General features: G+C 37.0%; 1 protein-coding gene across 3 annotated transcripts; it reads left to right on the top strand.

Annotated features, from left to right (window-relative positions):
* Window positions 1-6338: 6338 nt before the first annotated feature.
* Window positions 6339-14845, top strand: LOC106882645 (HAUS augmin-like complex subunit 1). Of its 3 annotated transcripts, none has more exons than XM_089349173.1 (4): window positions 6339-6545; window positions 6930-7192; window positions 8158-8473; window positions 13706-14845. In XM_089349173.1, the coding sequence occupies exons 2-4, from the start codon at window positions 7142-7144 to the stop codon at window positions 13714-13716; spliced, it is 378 nt and encodes a 125-aa protein (XP_089205299.1). In that variant the 5' UTR covers window positions 6339-6545; window positions 6930-7141; the 3' UTR covers window positions 13717-14845. The 3 variants fall into 3 exon arrangements, with proteins under 3 accessions (XP_089205299.1, XP_089205298.1, XP_014788871.1); XM_089349172.1 differs by lacking the exon at window positions 13706-14845 and adding an exon at window positions 9283-9967 and having other exon boundaries at window positions 6352-6545; XM_014933385.3 differs by lacking the exons at window positions 6930-7192; window positions 13706-14845 and adding an exon at window positions 9283-9967 and having other exon boundaries at window positions 6352-6545.
* Window positions 14846-21367: the final 6522 nt, after the last annotated feature.

Genomic DNA, 21367 nt, shown 5'->3' with positions numbered 1-21367 from the left:
TACGTGCCACCGGCACGAAGGCCAGTCAGGCGGTACTGGCAACAGCCACGCTCGAAATGGTGTATTTTACGTGCCACCTGCACAGGAGCCAGTCCAGCGGCACTGGCAACAATCTCGCTTGAATGTCTTTTCACGTGCCAGGAAGGCAACGTTGGTAACGATCACGCTCAAATGGTGCTATTTACGTGCCACCGGCATGGAAGTCAGACAGCTGCTCTGGCAACGATCACGCTCGGACAGTGCTCTTAGTGCTCCACTGGTACAGGTGCCATCACGATTTCGCTTTCGTTTGCCCCAACAAGTCTTCGCAAGCCGAGTTTAGTGTTCAATGAAAGAAATGTTGGCATGGGTGCCAGTTGTCAAATTTAGTTTGATTTCGATTTCACTTGCCTCAACAGGTCTTCGCAAGCGGAGTTTAGTGTCCAGTGAAGGAATGTTACGCATAAGTGGGCTGGCTACATCCCTGGCAGAGGCCTTGGATTTTGATCTCACTTGGCTTGCTGGGTCTTCTTACGCACAGCATATTTCCAAAGGTCTCGGTCACAAGTCATTGCCTCGGTGAGGTCCAATGTTCGAAGGTCGTGCCTCACCACCTCATCCCAGGTCTTCCTGGGCCTACCTTTTCCACAGGTTCCCTCAACTGCTAGGGTGTGACACTTTTTCACACAGCTATCCTCATCTATTCTCGCCACATGACCATACCAGCGCAATCGTCTCTCTTGCACACCACAACTGATGCTTCTTAGGTTCAACTTTTCTCTCCAAGGTACTTACATACTGTCTAGTATGCACACTGACATTACACATCCATCGGAGCATACTGGTTTCATTCCTTGCGAGCCTACGCATGTCCTCAGCAGTCACGGTCCATGTTTCACTGCCATGTAGCATGGCTGTTCGTACACATGCATCATACAGTCTGCCTTTTACTCTGAGTGAGAGTAGCATGGCTTAGTGAGTGAACAAATGGATTTGATAGACCGAAACAAAAAGCAGCCCATTGTATGTGTATGTATATATATATATTTGTGTGTGTGCATATATTTGTGTGTGTATATATATTTGTGAGTTTTTCTCCTTGTTTTCTCCGTATTCTTTCTGTTGAAGAGCGTGGCTTGAAACGTTAAAGACTTTCTGTATTCCCGAGCGTTAAACTAATACATCCTTTTGTTGTCTACACCACCTGTCCTCGTCTGTTGTTTTTTTTCGTAAATTCTCCCATATATATATATATATATATATAATTAATAAAAAAAAACGAAGAAAAACACAAGAAAAAATAACAACGCAAGGACGTGGTACATGCAAAGTATCAACAGACGCTCAGGGAAGGAAAGGAAGATAGTTTTACTTTTCGAGCAAAGCTCTTCTTCAGAAACGGGAGACAGAGGAGAGTCCAAGAGAAAAGGAAGACGGAGGAAAAAAATCGCTAACGATCCACATGTTATATATTGTGTGTGTGTGTGTGTGTGTGTGTGTGTGTGTGTGTGTGTGTGTGTGTATGTGTGTGTGTGTATATATATATGTGTGTGTGTGTATATATCCTTTCCTGAGTGTTCAATAACACTGTACTTATTCCACGTCCTCGCGTTGTTTTTTCGTGTTTTTTTCTTGCTTGTTCATGTTTAAATTGACTATATATATACATATATATATATATATATATATATATATATATATATATATAATATATATATATATATATATGTGTGTGTGTGTGTATACATGTGTGTTTGTATATGTGTATACGTATGTGTGTCTTACTGTCTCCTTGCCTCGACTTCATGTGATGCTTCTAAACGAATGTCATCATCATTCAAGTAGTGGTTGTTCGTTTCCAGTCTTTCACGGAATACATGTAAACGTGTCTGGTCTTGGGAAATATTTTCTGACTTGCAAACAGGTGAGGGTTGGCGAAAGGAAGGGTATTTGGTTGTAAAAAATTCACCGTAAAAATTCCGTCCGACCCATGCAAGCGTGGGAAAATGGACGTTAAAACTACTATATATAATAACAGTTTGACTCAGTTCCACAAGGCTTAAGGTTTCATGTGAGCGCAGGACACGTTTATCTCATCAATATACGTAACTCCTACCAAATGTGTTGAGTGCTACATTCTTTCGTTTGTCCACTTACTCGTGTGCGTGTGTGTCTTTTTCTTGACGTTGTGTGATAGTTGTAAAAAAGCGTTACCGTCATACAAGCGGTGTCCTTTATTTTCAGTATTCCCTGAAAACACACCCGGCCACGGGGAAGTATTATCGTGCTTGAGACATGTGAGGGCTGGCGATAGGAAAAGCATCCAGCCGTAAAAAATGTACCTCAACGAATTCCGCGTGACCCATGCAAGTATAGAAAAGCAGACGTTAGAGATGATAATGTTGATCATATATATAAAACACAATAAGTTTCTCCAAATTTCCCTTACAATTCCTCGAAATTTCCTCTACAGGTCATTGGTCAACTCGAAATTATAGCAAGAGACACTTGCCCAAGATTCTCGACAATTGGATTGAATCCGGAACCATGTTGTTGCGAAGTGGACTTTGTAATTGATACCTATTCATGTGCCCATTTGACTGGTAAAATTATTGTAAAAATACAAGCGAGAATTGAATTTGGAAAGGAACGAAACTTGTCCTTTTTGATTGCGTTGCTATTTATTTTCAGCAATGACACAACGCCAAACATTTTTGGAGAAAGGTTAAACCGATGCCAGTTCTTGATTGGTTTTCAGCGACTTAGCTCGAGAATGTGCCACTCAGGGCTGCCCTTGAGTTTTCCGCCCCTCCCCCACTAGCTCCCCCTCCCTCCAGCCTATACATTGCCCGGAGTGGATCTCATCCCTCGTCACACTCCACCAGCTACGCTTGTGTTGTTTCTTAGTTTCAGTTGTGTTAATATCGATTTCAGATTTTGGCACAAGGCCAGTAAATTCGGGAGCGGAAGTATGTAGATTACATCGATCCCAGTTATCCACTGGTACTTATTTTATCGACTCCGAAAGGATGAAAGGAAAACCGACAGCAGCAGAATTTGAACTCAGAACAAAGACAGGCGAAATGCCACCAAGCATTCTGTCAGCTCGTCGCCTTAACAGTTAATATTAACTTCAGTACATGGCCACATATTTATAGGGAAGGGGTTTAGTCAACAAACCTTGAGACAGGTTGTTGTTGTTTAACCCTAGGTCATCTTTGAGTAGAACTATGATCAAAGGCATTTCAGGCATTTATTTTCTTAGGAGTATATAGAACTACATTATTTTACACCCTTTCTTCAAGGTAGCAGGGTGTGATTTGAAGGAGATTTGGCTTTTATTTTTAGCAATTCGTAAGACCACGAAAAAGATCTTCCGTTGGCTTGTAAGGCTCCCTCGTTGAACCATATCACATTGAAAGGCAAAGTAAACAGGTCTGGAATTTAAAATTAGAACGTAGAAGAAAGTAATCAAGTCTGCTGTTTCAATAATTCACTGCACAACCCGTTCAACTCTGTTACATTGGCAGAATCGTTAGAGCATCGTCGGACAAAGTGCCTTTCGATACTTAGTTACAGACCGTAGCGGCATTTCGACCATCTCTACGTTTTGAGCTCAAATTCCGTCGAGGTCGACTTTGCCTTTTATCATTTCAAGGCTGATGAAATAAGTACCAAATGAGCCCTGGGGTGTGGTGGGGGTGGGGGCCGATGCAATTCACTAACCCTCTCTCCTAAAATATTTTAGGCCTTGTGCCTATAGCAGAAATGATATTTAGTTACAAACATTTACGCGCTGGGTTCAGATTTCACTGAAGTTAACTTTGCCTTTCATGTTTTCGAAGATAAATAAAGTACTAGTCAAGTACAAGCTAATCGACCATACTATCTCCCAACTCAAAAATGTGTAGCTTTGTGTCAATGCTTCAAATCAGTATTAGAATTGGCATTACCTTCTGAATAAAAAATTGTCAGGATCAACTCTGTTTCCCACCTTATTGGGTTGATAAAAAAAATCACTAGTCATGTTCTAAGGTTAATTAAATCGACTGTTCTCCCCTCCACCAAATCTGCCTATGTAAGAAATCTATACTGATACAATATGAAAAATAAAGTTGTTCAAATTGTTGAATGTCATTCCAGGCAACATGAAATGTCGATTATTTTCAAATGAAATACGAACATCCAACTGAGAGAGAGAGAGAGAGAGAAATTTTAATGCATATTTAATATATTAGAAAATACAAAATCTGTTGAATGGAAATGTTATGTAGATCAATGAGATCTTAGTTTTAACAAATACATACAAGATGACGTTAACTAATCCGAAAATCTCAAATTCCGTAACTGCAGATACAAGTAATATTCCAATTGAAGAATGATGTACTTTGAAAACACGTATATTATTAATAAATGTTTGTTAGTAATTGCAGAGAAGTTTGAAAAATTGTGAAGATCTTAACCCTTTGCCTATCTTGAGTTTCATTTGCCTTCCTGGCTTCCGTGCGTCGTATATGATACACACTCTTTCTTCTTTCTCAACCATCAGTAGGAACTTAAGATTCATGAAAGCTTTATATTATTCATAACGTATGGAAAAAGGACGAATTAAAAATCTGAAAGCAAACTTAGACCTTTAGGACAAACTTATTAAAAATGATTTGGACTACCAAGGGTTAAATTATTTATCTTCAAATAAATTTTAAAGGCGATATCATTTGGTCGGTAGTTCGAATGGCAGCGAAGAGCGTTGAGCATAGCCAAAGTTGAATGCAAAATAAGTAGATTCTTTCTTATATTCTTTTACTTGTTTCAGTCATTTGACTTCAGCTATGCTGAAATCTTTAGTACCGCCTTTAGTCGAACAAATCGACCCCAGGACTTATTCTTTGTAAGCCCGGTACATATTCTATCGGTCTCTTTTACCGAACCACTAAGTTATGGGGACGTAAACACACCAGCATCGGTTGTCAAGCGATGGTGTGCGGGGACAAACAAACACACACACACACACACACACACACACACACACATATATATATATATATATATACGACAGGCTTCTTTCAGTTTCCGTCTACAAGGCTTTGGTCGGCCCGAGGTTATAGTAGAAGACATTTTCCTAAGGTGCCATGCAGTGGGACTGAACCCAGAACCATGTGGTTGGGAAGCAAGCTTCTTACCACCCAGCCTTATTTTTTCTTCTGTCCTTGCATCTTAAAATGACATGGGTAGAATTTAAATAAACACAAAAATATGAACATATATTTATTAAAATAAATAAATAAATAGCACGTTTATATTTACCGTCATTCAAACATTGGATGCTTTTTGTTTCTCAATTTACTGCTGGGATTATCCAGTCAAAGAAAATCATTTAAAACCTACATATTGGTTTCAAACTTTGGCACAAAACCAGCAAGTTTGGCGGATGGATTAAATCGATTTCATCGATCTCAGTGCTCGACTGGTACTTATTTCATCGACCCCGAAAGGATGGAAGGCAAGGTCGACCTCAGCGGAATTTGATCTTGGAACGTAAATACGGACGAAATGCTGCCAACTATTTTGCGCAGCGTGCTAACGATTCTGCCGCCTTACTTTAAGCAGACAGATTGACAATCCTCTTAGCTAATAATTAAGTACAACTTTTGTCCATATTCTTCCATTCACTAATTAAATGGGAGTATTTGTGACATTCTTTAACTCTTTTAACATGTTTATTCCTTCTCATTTAATTAGGATGTATAAGGAAAGATAAATGAGATTCAGGGCCATTTTAATAGCGTTATGGGACACCCCGCCGCCGAGCAAAGCAATGTGCTGGAGCTTATCATACATAACCACATCATACATAGATTAGCATTGGGTTCGCTAGACTGGTGGGGGAGCTCGAGTCACAGTCCAATGTGCTCATGTCTTAAGACGGCACTGATGAAATTGTATGATGTAGCTGCTCTTTCAAGAACATTAACTACTTAAAATGAAAATTAGAAATTAAAATGAAGTCAGGAAGTCAAGAAGCCAAGAACTTTGCTTTATTTTCCAACACTTTTGCATTGCACTTTCAACTCCACGAGCACAGGACCGATGCTTTATTTAGCGACTCCGAAAGGATGAAAGCAAAGCTAACCTTAGCGGATTTGAACTAGAATCGTAGAGAGCTGGAATGGTAACCACAAAACAATTTAACCAATGCTCTAGCGACTCCGTCAGTTTGAGAAAAGAACAAATAACAGAGTACTAGAACAGGGTAATTCCACCCCTAGCTAAAATTGGAACTGTCCAAACCATTAATTCTTGTTACTTGAAAAAAAAAAAATTATAAGGTTAACTCGGTTTATTCTAAATTATCCTGCTTGTGTCATTTGAAATATAATAAAGACAAAATAAATTTTAAATAAATGTATTTTTGTTGTCGCATATGTAACGGCCTTGTTGAGACTTTTTCTTATTAGCATTAAACGTTTCGGGTCTCAACGAAATTGAAGTTTAATACCTTTAAAACCCTGATTCAGCACCCAGTCATGACAACACACAGAGTTTCTATAAAATTGGATCCATACGTAAGCAAAATTGAACTACTCTCTTCTTTACATGAAAAGTTTTACCTAAACGGGATCGAGAACTAGAATCAAATTATGAATGTTTAGCAATTAATAAACAGCTGTTTGTACAGCCTAAGGTGTATATTTTTTAAATTTAAAAATAGAACTGTTGCAACTGAGAGAATATAATACTGGTTTACGTCTGTAGTTTAGAATAATGGCTAACCTTAACTAACCTTTAAGTAGTGGGAAAGGGTTGCATGAATACGCATTCGAGCACCATCAACCTAAATAATCTCTTTTTCTTAAGGGTAACTTCTTGTTATTTTCACTTTAAATAAGTACAAAAACCGTAACAATTGTTGATCTCCCTCAAAATTTGCGTCTTCCGTCTCCCGCTAGATCATCTTACCAAGGCTCTACTCTCATTCGACGAAACTATGGGTTGGAAGAAGCCTCGTGGCAGGCTCAGGATCAGATTACTGGACGTGATTGGGGAGGATCTCCAGAAGCACGACGTCGCCTTGGAGGATGCAAAGGGCTTGGTACAGGACCGCCAGCGATGGAGAGCACTGGTTGACCTTGTCGGCTCTACCACGGACCACTAATCTGGGATGACCCCAGCCTCATCAAGCAAGAGCATGAAGCGGCAGCATCATTGCAAAGTACCGTAAAGTATTCACCTTCCTTTGGTGATAGTCATATCCATATAAAATTTTTGAAACCTCAATTGATGATGTTCATTGTTCTCCAATGAAAGATCGATTCATAATATCTGCTGTTTAAGTGAACCAAGAAATGTTAAAATCACATCCGTAGTGACGAGAAACACTCGCTCCTCAAACTGTCTCCTCTGCCTTTCCTGACTACCATTGCTCATTAAGCTAATGATTATTTGATCTTCACCATAAATCTTAATTAAAATATTTTGGTCCTCTACACTGAACATTTTCGTACTCATCTAACCGTTTATTTATGCGGATCTGTATCTCTGGGTATCTCTTTTCTTTTCATTATCTTTAAATGTGTTATTTTGTGATAAAGTCCGAAACTTCAGACAGCTTTTAATTGAAATGGTTATAGAGTCCTGAAGTTGGTTCAGTCACAGAGAGACTGTATAGGTGTATTAGTATCCTCTCCGGATCAATGAAGTCGTTTGTATGTTTTTATTGTAAATCCTTTAATTCTAATTAATATATTAAGGCGGTGAAACTGGTAGAATCGTTACCGCGCGAAACACATTCTCAGCAGCCTTTCTTATGTTTTTATATTCCGAGTTGTTCAAATTCCTGTCAGGGTCGATAAAATAAAGCACTAGAGAAGTGCTGTGGTCGATGTTGTCAACTTCCACCCCCTTTAAAATTGCTAACTTTGTGCCAAAATTAGAATTATTAAGGCGACTAGATGGTAGAATCGTTACTGCACTGGACAAAATGCTTCACAGTATTTCGTTCTTTTTACATTTTGAGTTAAAATTCCGCCAAGGTCACTTTGCTTTTCATCCTTTCAGGATTGATAAAATAAGTACCAGCTGAATACTGGGGTCGATACAATCGACTCCTCCACCACCAACAGAAATCGCTGGCCTTGTGCCGAAATCTGAAACCATTTTTTTTTCTTTTCTTTTTAGATTACTGATTGGTTGAACAAAACTCTCTGTTTAGATGATTTCGAGTTTGAATATAATGAACGTTCATTGTCCATTCTTCGATCGTTAATGAATATTAATTATATCACGGATAAAACTAGCGAATTCCGAGTCAGTGATTTAAATCAGAAAGCCCAAGAATACAAATGTGAAAACAGAATCTTGTCTCGAGTGTTAAACTTTATGGAACTGGAAGTGGGTAACAACTCCAAATGTTCTAAGAAATATCTGGAAATATTATGCGAACTTGCTCGTCTACTAAACCTTAAAAATTTATCAGAAACTAGTTATATGATGGGTAAGTATGTTTAATTTTTGAATGATAATTTTCATATCTATCTTTTATCGTTTTGGAAATTAACATTCCATATCGGGAACAGTGGATAAGCAGCATCAAACTCTTTAGTTATGTCTTTAGGTTCTAGTGAATTAAATTAGCATATAATAGATTCGAATTTGTGGCTTTACACTGTTAGAATTAATTTTTTATACTATACTTTTTATTTGATCCGCAGAAGTTGCAAAGGCGCGGGGTGGGGTCGTGAATTGGCACTTAACATATAAGTACCGAAGTACAAAATTTTCGGCCTTTGAGTCATTTTGTAACTTCTGCCAACTAACTTAATAAATATGTACATACTTATGCTTTTCAGTTCTGTTTACCTGTTTGTATCATTATACCTATTTCATATTACATCTAGTACCGTTGATAAGCAAGAGCTGCACACCAGGAAAGTTAAGACAGCGATATTTTTTTTTAATCGCCGTTTGAAGTGATTTCAATAAACTAGACGGCTTGCGGAGCGTGTGGACATCCTTTATCCTACACAATGCAAAGAAAACTAGTCTTCCTTGTAATACAAATTAATTTTTATTCCTTTGACATGATTGCATATTTGAATTTAGCTTAAATCTATCATTTTTAAAATCAGCTAAACGGCTGATTATGGACGGTAGGATTCTGTGAATGGCTTGTTGGTTTTTTTAATTTTTGCTTTTTATCTTGACATTCATTTCAGACTTCATTCTGTTGGTTTTTGTATTAAAATATATATATATATATATATATAATTTTCTTTAAAAATTGATTTTGTATTTGCTTCGCAGCTTTGATAAATCTTAGAAATGAAATGCAGGTGGTTTCCGAACAGAAATTCAAATTAAAACCCAGTATTGACAACCACTTGAGTATGAAGATCCTCTACGGCCTGACACATTCTACATTTTCTAGGATCTTCAGTTTTTTTCAGGAGTCAGTTGTAGGATTGGAAAATGGTTTTCAAAAATTCATTACATTAAAGAAAAAAATAAAATCTACTGGCATTGACAGAACATTTGTCCATCAGGCTATTCTGAATAATATGAAAGCTAAAGGCAAAATTGTGAACAACACTAATTCTCTTGTATGTCGGTTGACAGAGTTCAATAAGTTGCCATTAAATTTGAGGTCGATAAACAACGAAATAAGTAACCTAGAATTCTATAAAAATCAACTTCAAAAAGAAGTTGATGAATTGCTGAAACAAACGAGTTGATGCCTTCTCTCTATTTTAACCACAATCGAGAAAACATTTTTGGACGCTTTAGATTTTGACATTTGAATTGTTTTGTTTTTTTTACCCTACCCTAGTTATTCCTACTAATAAAGGGGATGTTTTAAAAATTAGTGTGCATTCCTTGTTAAGGGTTTCAAAAATAATTGTTCGTTAAGATTTATACTTTTAATATTTTAATTATGCTTTTGACATTATATGGAACGTACTGGCTGAAAAATAAAAATAATTTTACTCTGTGCGAAGATTTACTTTTCTTCTTCTTCAGAACTCTTAATATGTAAATCTTGCTTGGTTTGTAAGATTTACCATTGAAACATAGTCAAAGAAAATAGTTCTAAAAATAACTAGTTGAAACTTAAACATTTTATAACCGATGTTTTCTTGTTAAAACGCAAAACTGTAAACACTTATTTTATAAGATGTTGGAATTCAACTGAGAATATATAGCATTCAATTACTCTAATGGTTTAGGAGGCAGATAAACAGATTTTCAGGTAAACGACAGCAGTGAGATTTATTTGTTGCAAACGCCAAACGTAGTAGGTAAGTAGGATCTAAGAATGACGGAATGCAAGTTATTAGTGACAGGTGTTATATTAGTTTTAAGGCAGGCACCCGCCCACCCTCCTCCTAAAGTTATGGGTGGAGTGTATTTTTACTGCCTTCTCGTTTTAATCGAGTTTAATTTTGAGGTGGTAGTGGTGGAGTATTCACCATTTCTAAATCTAAGTTTGTTTACACCCACGAATAACAACTTGGTAGCCTCGCTAGTTTATGGATGGCGATGTATGCAAATGATTTAATCTTTATACATGTGGAATTTAATAGCTGCTGCTGTGTATACATAGTAGGAATCTGGTACTGAAATGATATTTCCTTGACTTAAGATGTAGTCGTCATCTTGATATATTTTAGTTATCGAGTGGGGAAAGACAAACTAATTTAAGCCGATAATTTTCCATATTAAAGTTACTGTTACTTATTTTATACAGTATTCCCGTTTAGTGACACATTTTAAGGGTACGAAATTGTTAGAAATGCCTTTCGTAAGACATCGTTCTTCATCCAACTTGCTGTTACCGAGTCTCTCACGCATACAATTGTCATCCTTCGAACGAAAAAGATCTGTCAGGCTACCGCTACTTGTATACAGTAGCTCACCTGGTAACGTCTGTGAGCAAGTCAGTTGCATTTCCATCGTTAGTAGCAGACAGCTACTAATTCCAGCCAATCACTGGCTGGTACTCTACTTCAAACCAAAACTATTCTTTCCTCATTTGGTGCTTTCAAAAGATAACCTGGGCGTCAGCGTTTTCTGTTTCTATGGCAATGAAGTGAAATCATCTCAGTTATCTAATTGTCTAATTGCTTTTCCTTTTTTAGCATCGAATATTATTAGCAGTTCTATTTCTCGGCTTGATCCTACAGGATTATTTATTCTTAGGCTTAACACTAAGACCTTACAGGGTTTTGTACCATAATTTCTCAAATAACTAAATCTTTAAGCTTTGCCAGAGTGGCATCTTGGTCAGTCATTTCACAACTGGAGTTTATTTATTTACTTTTTATTTGGCACCGACTACTTGTGTATTGGTATACAGACGAAACTAGTTAATGTTTATTTAAATCTTTATATCGGCAGGTGCTTATGCACTGGATGTATTTGAGTGAGACAGTTTCACCATAATACACCGAGAAAAATAGAGCAATCTTACGTAATTTTAGAAAGCTTGAAGCTGTATTAAATCTGAGATTATATATCACAAGAGTCTACGGTTCTATTATGTTACTAGTATTTATTTTACTGGCCCAGAGGTGGGCAAAACGAAGTCGATTTGTGGAAAATTTTTTTATCGAGTTGTCGGTTTGAAAAGATGTTCAACGTTTACATTTAACGGATTCTTTTACCGTTTGTATATTGATTTCGTCACAACCACTTTTCAAATTCATCGGGAGCTAATAAAATAAGCATCGGTCATCTTTTCTATTATAGGCACAAAGCTTGAAGTTTTTGGGAAGGGTTAGTAGAATGCATTGACCTCGGTGTTCAATTTATTTCATAGATCCCGGAAAGGTCAAAAGTAAAGTCGACCTTGGCGGAATGTGAACTCGGAACGGAAAGGCGGACAACATGCCGCTAAGTATTTTGTTTGTCGTGCTTACAATTCTCCCGACTCTCCACCTTAAAGAGTATCGGTATTAAGCTGTGACTGACTCCTATACCACTCGCTCTATTATAAACATTGGACTCTTACCAGGCAGAATGTTGAGGCAGTTGAGCGATACGTGTCTTTACTGTTTCCAAATCAGACGGCCTCCACTAGTCGGCTCAGCCAGACCACTCAGGAAGACGGCTAAAACATGACGCTAAGGTGATAGCACGAGTGTTTTCAGATACATTGGGCAAGCCGCATGTTTCGTTAGCTTGCTGTAAAATCGGAGCAGTATTTCTCTCCCACTATGTAATTATTGCTGTTATTAACTGAAACAGGCCAACACAGTTTGTCTTTATGTAGGATAAATTCTTCTGTATAATGTTCGCGGACGTTGTTCAGTTACTTCTTCGCGCAGCCCAAGAAACGTATTTTCATTCACCAACTCGATAACTAAGTCTTAAACTCGCGGTATCCCTAATGAAGTAATTTCATTTTTGTTTAATGAAATAATCTAACCAAATTTTAAGTGATTCCTAGCGCATCATATATTAAATGTTCTTTTTGAATACATTGACTACCTGAAAAGTAGCAAAGGGAGGAAAAGCAATTTAGACAAAACCACACATGCACTTACAATCTGCTAAATTCACGTGTGATTAATACAGTTTATTTTCTATCATGTTATTGATGTAACAAAACGGTTATTTAAGCATTAAAAAAAAAAAAACCTGCTTCCCAGCTGATATCCATTTCCTTTACTTCATTCACATATAGGAATGCTTTCTAGTTGGCACGAATAACCTTTTTCTATTGAGATAGTGCACGTCATAAACAGGGTCATGCCACTACTAATATATGCAGAGAAGATTTTTAACATGTGTAACGAGTCGAAAAACCTCGATTAACTGAAATTAATCATGAAGACAGTAATTGAAAGAAATACTAGCAAAATATATAGATGATGTATGTGGGAGTGGATCTTCTCATTTTAAAGTCAACTGGTGAACGCAATGGACACCTCAGTCTTATTAGACCTGTAGTGAAACCTCTCTCTCGGGTTTTTATTTACGAATGATAACGAAGCGGCTAACATCTAGCCTTCGACCGCTTGGACCGCTGTGTCCATCACCCTGATTGGCTCTTATTTGCGCGGCATTTGTCTCCAGTTCTGTTTCGCGCCAGGGTGCATACCTACCAATCATGGCTTTCAGTTAAGGTCACATGACAGTTTTCTGCCTGTTTCGTGAGCCCCTTTTTATCTATAAATAGCCCTGCTTCATCCACGCCAGTTTGTCGCGACCTCAGACCTTTTCAGGTCTAGTCTCCTTTGGTTCGCACGGTCGTTCTTTACAGACCTCTTCAGCAAAGTGTATTTTCCTCAGATGGCATTAGTGTGTGTGTGTGTGTGTGTGTGCGTGTGTGTGTGTGTGTGTGTGTGTGTACCGATTGCAATACCGATTTGGTGGAAGGAGTGAGTTAATTTACGGCACAAACATTTGATCACAAATCATTTGTGTAGCTTGTTCAAGAAATTGTGGGAGTGTCCCCCCCCCCCCCCCCACACGCGCGAGAAACCGATCCGTTGCTTTCATTTAGCTTATCAGTTACTTCTCTCCCTGCTTTAAAAGATACACAGGGTGCCCATAGTCTTTTTACAATTCGAAAAATTTATTACAAAGGCAATTGATAAGAAATCTTAATCAGTCTTGTTCTATTGTACTCAGTGGTTTTCAAAGCTTTTAATCACATTGCAATTTTGTGTTTCAGGCATCCTGCAGATTAAAGAAGCTTTTTTTTTTTTTTTTTTTTTTTTTTTAGCGAATCCCTAAGAAATGACTACTCTTCAAGGTAAGGCACAATGTGTATTATGGTTTATTGAGACAAAATCGGATACGCAGACTCACCGAAACTACAGAACAAAGTATGGAAGAGATCCATCATCACGTCCGTTAATTCGTGTATGGCACAAGAAATTTAAGGAGACAGGGACAGTGTTAGAAAGAGGAATGGGCGACCAAGAACATTTGAGGAAAACATTGATCGTGTAAGAGAGACCTTTTCTCGTTCTCTCACAAAGTCCACCCGTACTGCTGTTAGACAGTTAGAGCTGCCACGTTCAACAGTACACAAGGTCCTACACAAGAACCTGCGATTGCACGCTTACAAAGTGCAATTCCTACAGGCAATCGAACCAAATGATAAACCAAGACGAAAATTGTTTGCTGTTCACATGCTGCAGCTAATTTCTGAAGATGAAATATTCCTCAGACGAGTTTGTTTTAGTGATGAGGCAGCCTTCATGTTTCAGGGAACTGAAAAATGTGAGAATCTGGGGATCAGAACACCCTCACGTGACTAGAGAAATTCAGCGCGATAGTCCCAAAGCGAATGTCGGGTATGGAATTATGTGCAATCGAATTATTGGTTCATTTTTCTTCAATGAGAGATCAATTACTGAAAATGTCTACCTTGACCTTTTAACTGAATATGTGGCACCACAACTCCAGAACCTTCAACCGACCATCATTTTCCTGCAAAATGGTGTCCCCACCACATTGGGGACTGCATGTTCGGGAGTTCATCAATCAAACACTTCCAGACCGTTGGATTGGAAGGGATGGACCAATTCCGTGGCCATCAAGTTCACCAGACATCACACTACTGGATTTCTTTTTATGGGGCTATGTTAAAGATATCGTGTATCGAACAAAGATACAGGACTTTACTAAAGCAAAAAATAAACAGATGCGATTGCAACCATTGATGAGGCTATGCTGCAGCGAACATGGCAAGAAATCGATTATCGTTTTGATGTGCTTCGTGAGACTAATGGTACCCGTATAGAGGTGTATTAAATGAGGTAAAAAAACAAACTTTGAAAAGCACTGAGAACAATAGAACAAGTCTGATTATGATATCAATTGCCTTTTGTAATAAAATTTTTAAATTGTAAAAAGACTTTATGGACACCCTGTATATTATAAAATATATAACTTGTATATGTAAGAAATGAATAATACCATCACTGTTCCTGGATGATTTTCATCTGTTACTGATATATTTGTCCCTTTTTTTAACACCGTACGTTTGAGATACGATCTTAAGGCGAATACCACAATTTATTCGGCTATCAATGATTTAACTGCTTTAAGTATGATACACAGATTACTATTTTAAACAAGCACTACTTCTGTGTTACATATGTAATTATTTGATGGAAGAACGTATTCAGTAAATCCCTCACCCCATAACTGTTTTGCTGCAAGTGTCTTCTTCTATAGCCTCGGGTCGACCAAAGCCCTATGAGTGGATTTGGTAGGCAAAAACTGAAAGCCCGTTTGTATATATATATATATATATATATATATATATATATATATATATATATATATATATATATATATATATATCCCTGTGTTTGTCCCCTATTACCGCTTGATAACCGTTGTCTGTGTTTACGTCCACGTAACTTAGCGGTTCGGCGAAAGTGACCGATAGAATGAGTACTGGAGTCGATTCATTCGACTAAAAATTCTTCAAAGCAGTACTGTAGCATGGTCGCAGTCTAATGTCTGAAACAAGTAAAATGTAAAAAGATATGTAAACATTGTCACAGAGTTTTAGTGACGAGTAACACACTGACATTACGCTTAACTCCCCCCCCCCCCGCACCCCCCAAAGTCACAAAGAATTGCATGCAATCCAAGTTCCGCTAATTGTCCATATCTACACAAATATTGAATTGATCCTAGAACTTGATTCATACTTTCTTATTTGTTTTTATTGACCACAGAAAGGTTGAAATAGAAAATTGATCTTGACGGAATCTGAACTCGGAACATAAACATCACACACAATTTGCCTGATATACCGATCCTTCATCTCACTCCAAGGCCAAACTATGGATTGTTTTATAGCACTACTTGAACGAAGTCTGTTGAACTGCAACTTACGCCACAAGAGTTAAATCCCGTTAAGAGGGAATGGCCAGTTAAAAAAAAAAATACACACACAAAAGAAAATGTGATGACAAAGGAAGAAACAATTATCTTCCGAACTTCATTAGCTTAAAACTGTTCTGCTATAAGACGCAGTGGACACAAAGTTGAGTACATGAGTAACACCTTATAGCGTCATCGCAGCCTCGAATATGAATTGTAATTTCGCAATATCTAATCGATATAATATATATATATATATATATATATATATGAAAATATGAGTCGTAGGACTCAAGCTACTTACCCGATTTCCATCTAGCTTATCCATATAAATGGCTGAAATTACAACTTACCCCTGTATTCGGGGCAAAGACGCTGGTTTGTTGCGCAGTTCGAGGCCAGCAATTTTAGATGGGAGAGGACAAGTCGATTACATCGACCTCTGTACTTGACTGGTACTTTATTTTATCGACTCCCGAGGCATGAAGGGCAGAGATGATCTCGACGGGGATTTGAACTCAGAACGTAAAGAGTCGGAAAAAATGCCATTGAGCATTTTTGTCCAACGCGCTAACAAGTCTGCCAGCTCGTCGCCTTATATTAAATATAGGCTAAGTTAATTTCGAAACTTGGTCATAGTAACAAATGTTTAGTTTCTTTTCTTTTATTTTTAAAACCAAGTAAATATTGAACTGAGTACAAAGAGGTGGCTAGGAGGAAAGGTGGAATAGCCGACTAATCTATTTCTCATGGATACGTAAGGTCGATACTTATCTGTAAAATTAAATTGAAATAAATGTTCCCTTGGATAGGACGCTATTCTATCGTAGGTAGTTTTTCACGTCGGCGGGATCGAATCCAACACAACCCGCTAACGAAGAAACCTCAAGCTTCGAATCACAATCAGCAATTTAGAAAATTGGGTAATGTAGTCTGAGTTCCCTACACATATGAAAAACACGGGACAAGTGCAGCTAAAAATGTCTTTGATTATAGGCCTGTTTGTTCACAGTTGATATTACATTTTAAGGCGATACAGACATTAAACATGTCAAGCGTCTAAATAGGTTCTCCAGAAACCTATTTAGAAGGCAAGTCGGTCGTTCTGGATCTAACATACAGTGGCAAGGCCTGAAGGCTGGTGGGCATCTACGCGCCTGGTAATGCAGGCAAACGGGTTGACTTCTTTCAACGCCTGGAAAATTTCCTGGTGACATCGAAGACAATAGTTGTACTAGGTGACTTCAACGCTGTACTGGATGCACGCCTGGATAGCGTGGGCTCAAAAGATAGAAAGGGAAACTCATACCTCGTCGATCTGCTGAAGTGTTTCAGGCTGTCAGATCGATATAGACTTGACCACCCGAACGTTTCAGTGTGGACTTGGGCAAGAAACGACGGAATGGCCAGGTCTTACATAGACAGGATAGTGGTAAGTACTAGAGACAGGCATAGCTTTAGTTGTCCACAGTTTACCTACGTAACCTACACAGATCACAAGTTAGTGACGTGTAGGGTGAATATAGATAAGATACATAGACAGGGATCTGGCTACTGGAAGCTGAACAAGACTTTATTAGATAACGAGGCTTACCGTAGCCAGATTAAGGAATTAGTGAAGAGGGCACTTACCGGCGCTGTCATCAACAACCGGTGGTGGAGTGCCCTCAAAAGAGCCCTTCGAATTGAATCAATTAGATTTAGCAAACAGTTAAGTCTAGAACAGACTAGAATAGAAAGGGACTTAGTTAAAGCATTGATATCGGACTCTGCGTCACAAGTGTTGGCGGCGAGATCGGCACTGGACCGAAGGATGCAGAGTCCGGGCTAGGACACGTGTAATGGGCCGTGAAGGTATCAATGTTGCTAGATGGGCTCGCTCGGAAGAAACCCGTCGTGGCGTCAATGCTACAATTGAGTTTTTGGCAGATGAGTCCGGACAGGAGATACAAGGACAAGAGGAGACATGTAAGGTTTTTCACAAGCACTTTGCCGCGTTGTTCGGGAGGGACGTTGGACCATGGGGATGCCTTACGGCATTTTCTGGACGTCGGCCTGCGTCTTTCGGCTCGTGACGCTGAGCGCTGTGAAGGACCAATCACAGCCGAGGAGATCAGAGAGGTACTATCCGAGTGCCTCGGGGACAAGTCGCCGCGTCTGGATGGTCTTCCCTACGAATTTTATAGTAGCATGCTAGACTTGTTCGGGGACGTACTGGCCAGTGTATACACGAATTGGCAGCAGAATGGGAGGATTCCCAAAGTTGTGAGCCGAGGAGTGGTGACGCTGATCAGGAAGGACCCGAGCAAGGGTGATAAAGTTAATAATTTTAGGCCCATAACTCTGCTAAACATAGAGTTAAAGATTCTTTACTTTACTTTAGATTTACTGGTATAAAATGACGTAGATATGAAAAGTTGTATAAGTATATTAAGTATATGATTTAAGTTATAGAACTAAGTTCGACAAATTCAATCATATTTTTCATAGATGGAGGAGATTACATGTTAATATGGGATAAAATATTTATTGAATTCGCTAGACGATCGCTTCGTACAGAAAGACAAGTTCATTTGAAGAATCTGAGTTGTCAAGGAGTACTCACTAATAGCACAATAAGAAAAAATAAGAATTTGATAAAGAAAAAGGTGGACTTTAGTAGAATTACATGGGTATTGTATTCTTACTAATTTTTTAAAGCGTAATTGTTCTAGGAGTCATGTCTATTTAAAACACGACTAACGGGTAAAATATATCGATAGAATAAGTACTAGGCTTACAAAAAATAAGTCCTGGGGTCAATTTTTTCGAGTAAAGGCGGTGCTCCAGCATGGCCGCAGTCAAGTGACTGAAACAAGTGAAAGAGTAAAAAGAGAGTTTGATACATGTGTAATATAAATATATATGATGTATATATATATAGTGTATATATACATTACATTTTTTTAATATATATATATATATCGCACGTCTATCTTAAGCGTTCATAATAATTTTTCTATCGTCTTGGCTTATCAGCCCTCACTGTTTGTTTTACTGTCTTGTTCTCACTGTCTTGTTCTTGTTAACACTTTCACCCTCCGCAAAAAATTCCAAATTTTATATAATTTGCTTTGCGAGAAGGTCTGTTCCAGCGAAGTTTCAGCTCAGAGTCGTGCCCATGCTGGGGCACCACCGTTCTGCTACACTGTTGTTACCGAGAGCCTCCTCTAATATGTGGCACTATTTGTATTTGTATATATATATATATATATATATATATATATATATATATATATATATATATATATATATATATATGTAATGTATATATATACTCAACAACTCAAATGTGGACGTAATATACCTTGATTTTGCAAAAGCTTTTGACAAAGTGGATCATGGTGTGATATGCCACAAACTGCGTGATCTTGGCATAGCTGGAAAAATTGGAGAGTGGTTACATGACTTTCTGAAAGATAGAAGTCAGGCAGTAGTGGCTAATGGAGCCACCTCTATGAAAACACAAATAATGAGCGGTGTTCCACAGGGCACTGTCTTGGGACCATTGCTTTTTATAGTCGCTCTCTCAGATATGCCTTCAAGTGCCCGGATAGCCACTCTTGCAAGCTACGCAGACGATACAAAAGTCTCGCAGAAAATACAGAACTCCAGTGATGTTGCACACCTGCAGCAGGAATTGGACTCAGTTTACGGATGAGCTGAGGACAATAATATGCAGTTTAATGCTGAAAAATTCCAAGCCCTGCGCTACCAACGTCCAAAATTGAATATGAAACTTACAGAGTACACTGGTCCACAGGGAATTTCAATCCCAGAGCCTAAATCAGTGAGAGACCTGGGTATCGACATGAGTGATGATACCTCTTTCCAAGTGCACATTACCAGAATGGCAACAAAGTGCAGACGGTTGGCTGGATGGATCCTGAGAACATTCAGAACCAGAGATAAGGAAACCATGATGATTCTCTGGAGGATATTCGTGCTCAGCCGCCTGGATTACTGCTCACAGCTGTGGTCACCGACCAGTCTGAAATTAATAGCAGACCTTGAAGCAATCCAGAGGAGATTCACAAAGAAGATTGTCTCTTTGCAACTGCTCAGCTACTGGGAAAGGTTGAAACAGCTAAGACTCTACTCCCTGGAGAGAAGGCGGGAGAGGTATGCAGTAATATATATCTGGAAGATCATGGAAGGAATTGTGCCAAATTTTGGCATTGAAAGCTACACCAATGCCAGAACGGGACGACACTGAATAGTGCCACAGATCCCAGCAATGCCATCGCGCTTCAGGACCAGTTACTGCAACAGCTTGGGAGTCAGGGGCCCACAGCTTTTTAATATTCTCCCAAAGAGCCTGAGGAATCTGCACAAAGTAGATGTAGGAGTTTTTAAATCAAAGCTGGACCTCTTCCTATCGAGAGTCCCAGATGAACCTACCTCGCGGCAGGAGGTGCAAATGAGGGTTGCTAAATCAAACTCCATTCTTCACCAAGTGCCACATATTGTAAGAGGCTCCCTGTAATAACAGTGTAGCAACACGGTGGTGCATCAGCATGGCCGCAGCTCTAAGCTGAAACTTAAAAAAAAAAACTACTATATATATACATCATATATATATACATCATATATATAAATATATATATATATATATATATATATATATATATATATATATATATATATATATATATATATATATATATATATATATATATATATAGAGAGAGAGAGAGAGAGAGAGAGAGAGTTATTAATATTTCTAAGTCTCTCTAATATATATATATATATATATATATATATATATATATATATATATATATATATATATATATATATATATATATGTATACAATATATATATATATATATATATATATATATATATATATATATATATATATATATATATATATATATATATATATATATATATATATATATATATATATATATATATATATATATATATATTATATATATATATATATATATATATATATATATATATATATATATATATATATATATATATATATATATATATATATATATATATATATATATATATATATATATATATATATATATATATATATATATATATATATATATATATATATATATATATATATATATATATATATATATATATATATATATATATATATATATATATATATATATATATATATATATATATATATATAGTATATATATATATATATATATATATATATATATATATATATATATATATATATATATATATATATATATATATATATATATATATATATATATATATATATATATATATATATATATATATATATATATATATATATATATATATATATATATATATATATATATATATATATATATATATATATATATATATATATATATATATATATATATATATATATATATATATATATATATATATATATATATATATATATATATATATATATATATATAATATATATATATATATATATATATATATATATATATATATATATATATATAT

Source organism: Octopus bimaculoides, chromosome 3 (genome assembly GCF_046866305.1).
Source record: "Octopus bimaculoides isolate indiv1 chromosome 3, ASM4686630v1, whole genome shotgun sequence".
Taxonomy (NCBI): domain Eukaryota; kingdom Metazoa; phylum Mollusca; class Cephalopoda; order Octopoda; family Octopodidae; genus Octopus; species Octopus bimaculoides.
This window is presented reverse-complemented; position numbering and strand designations above follow the sequence as displayed.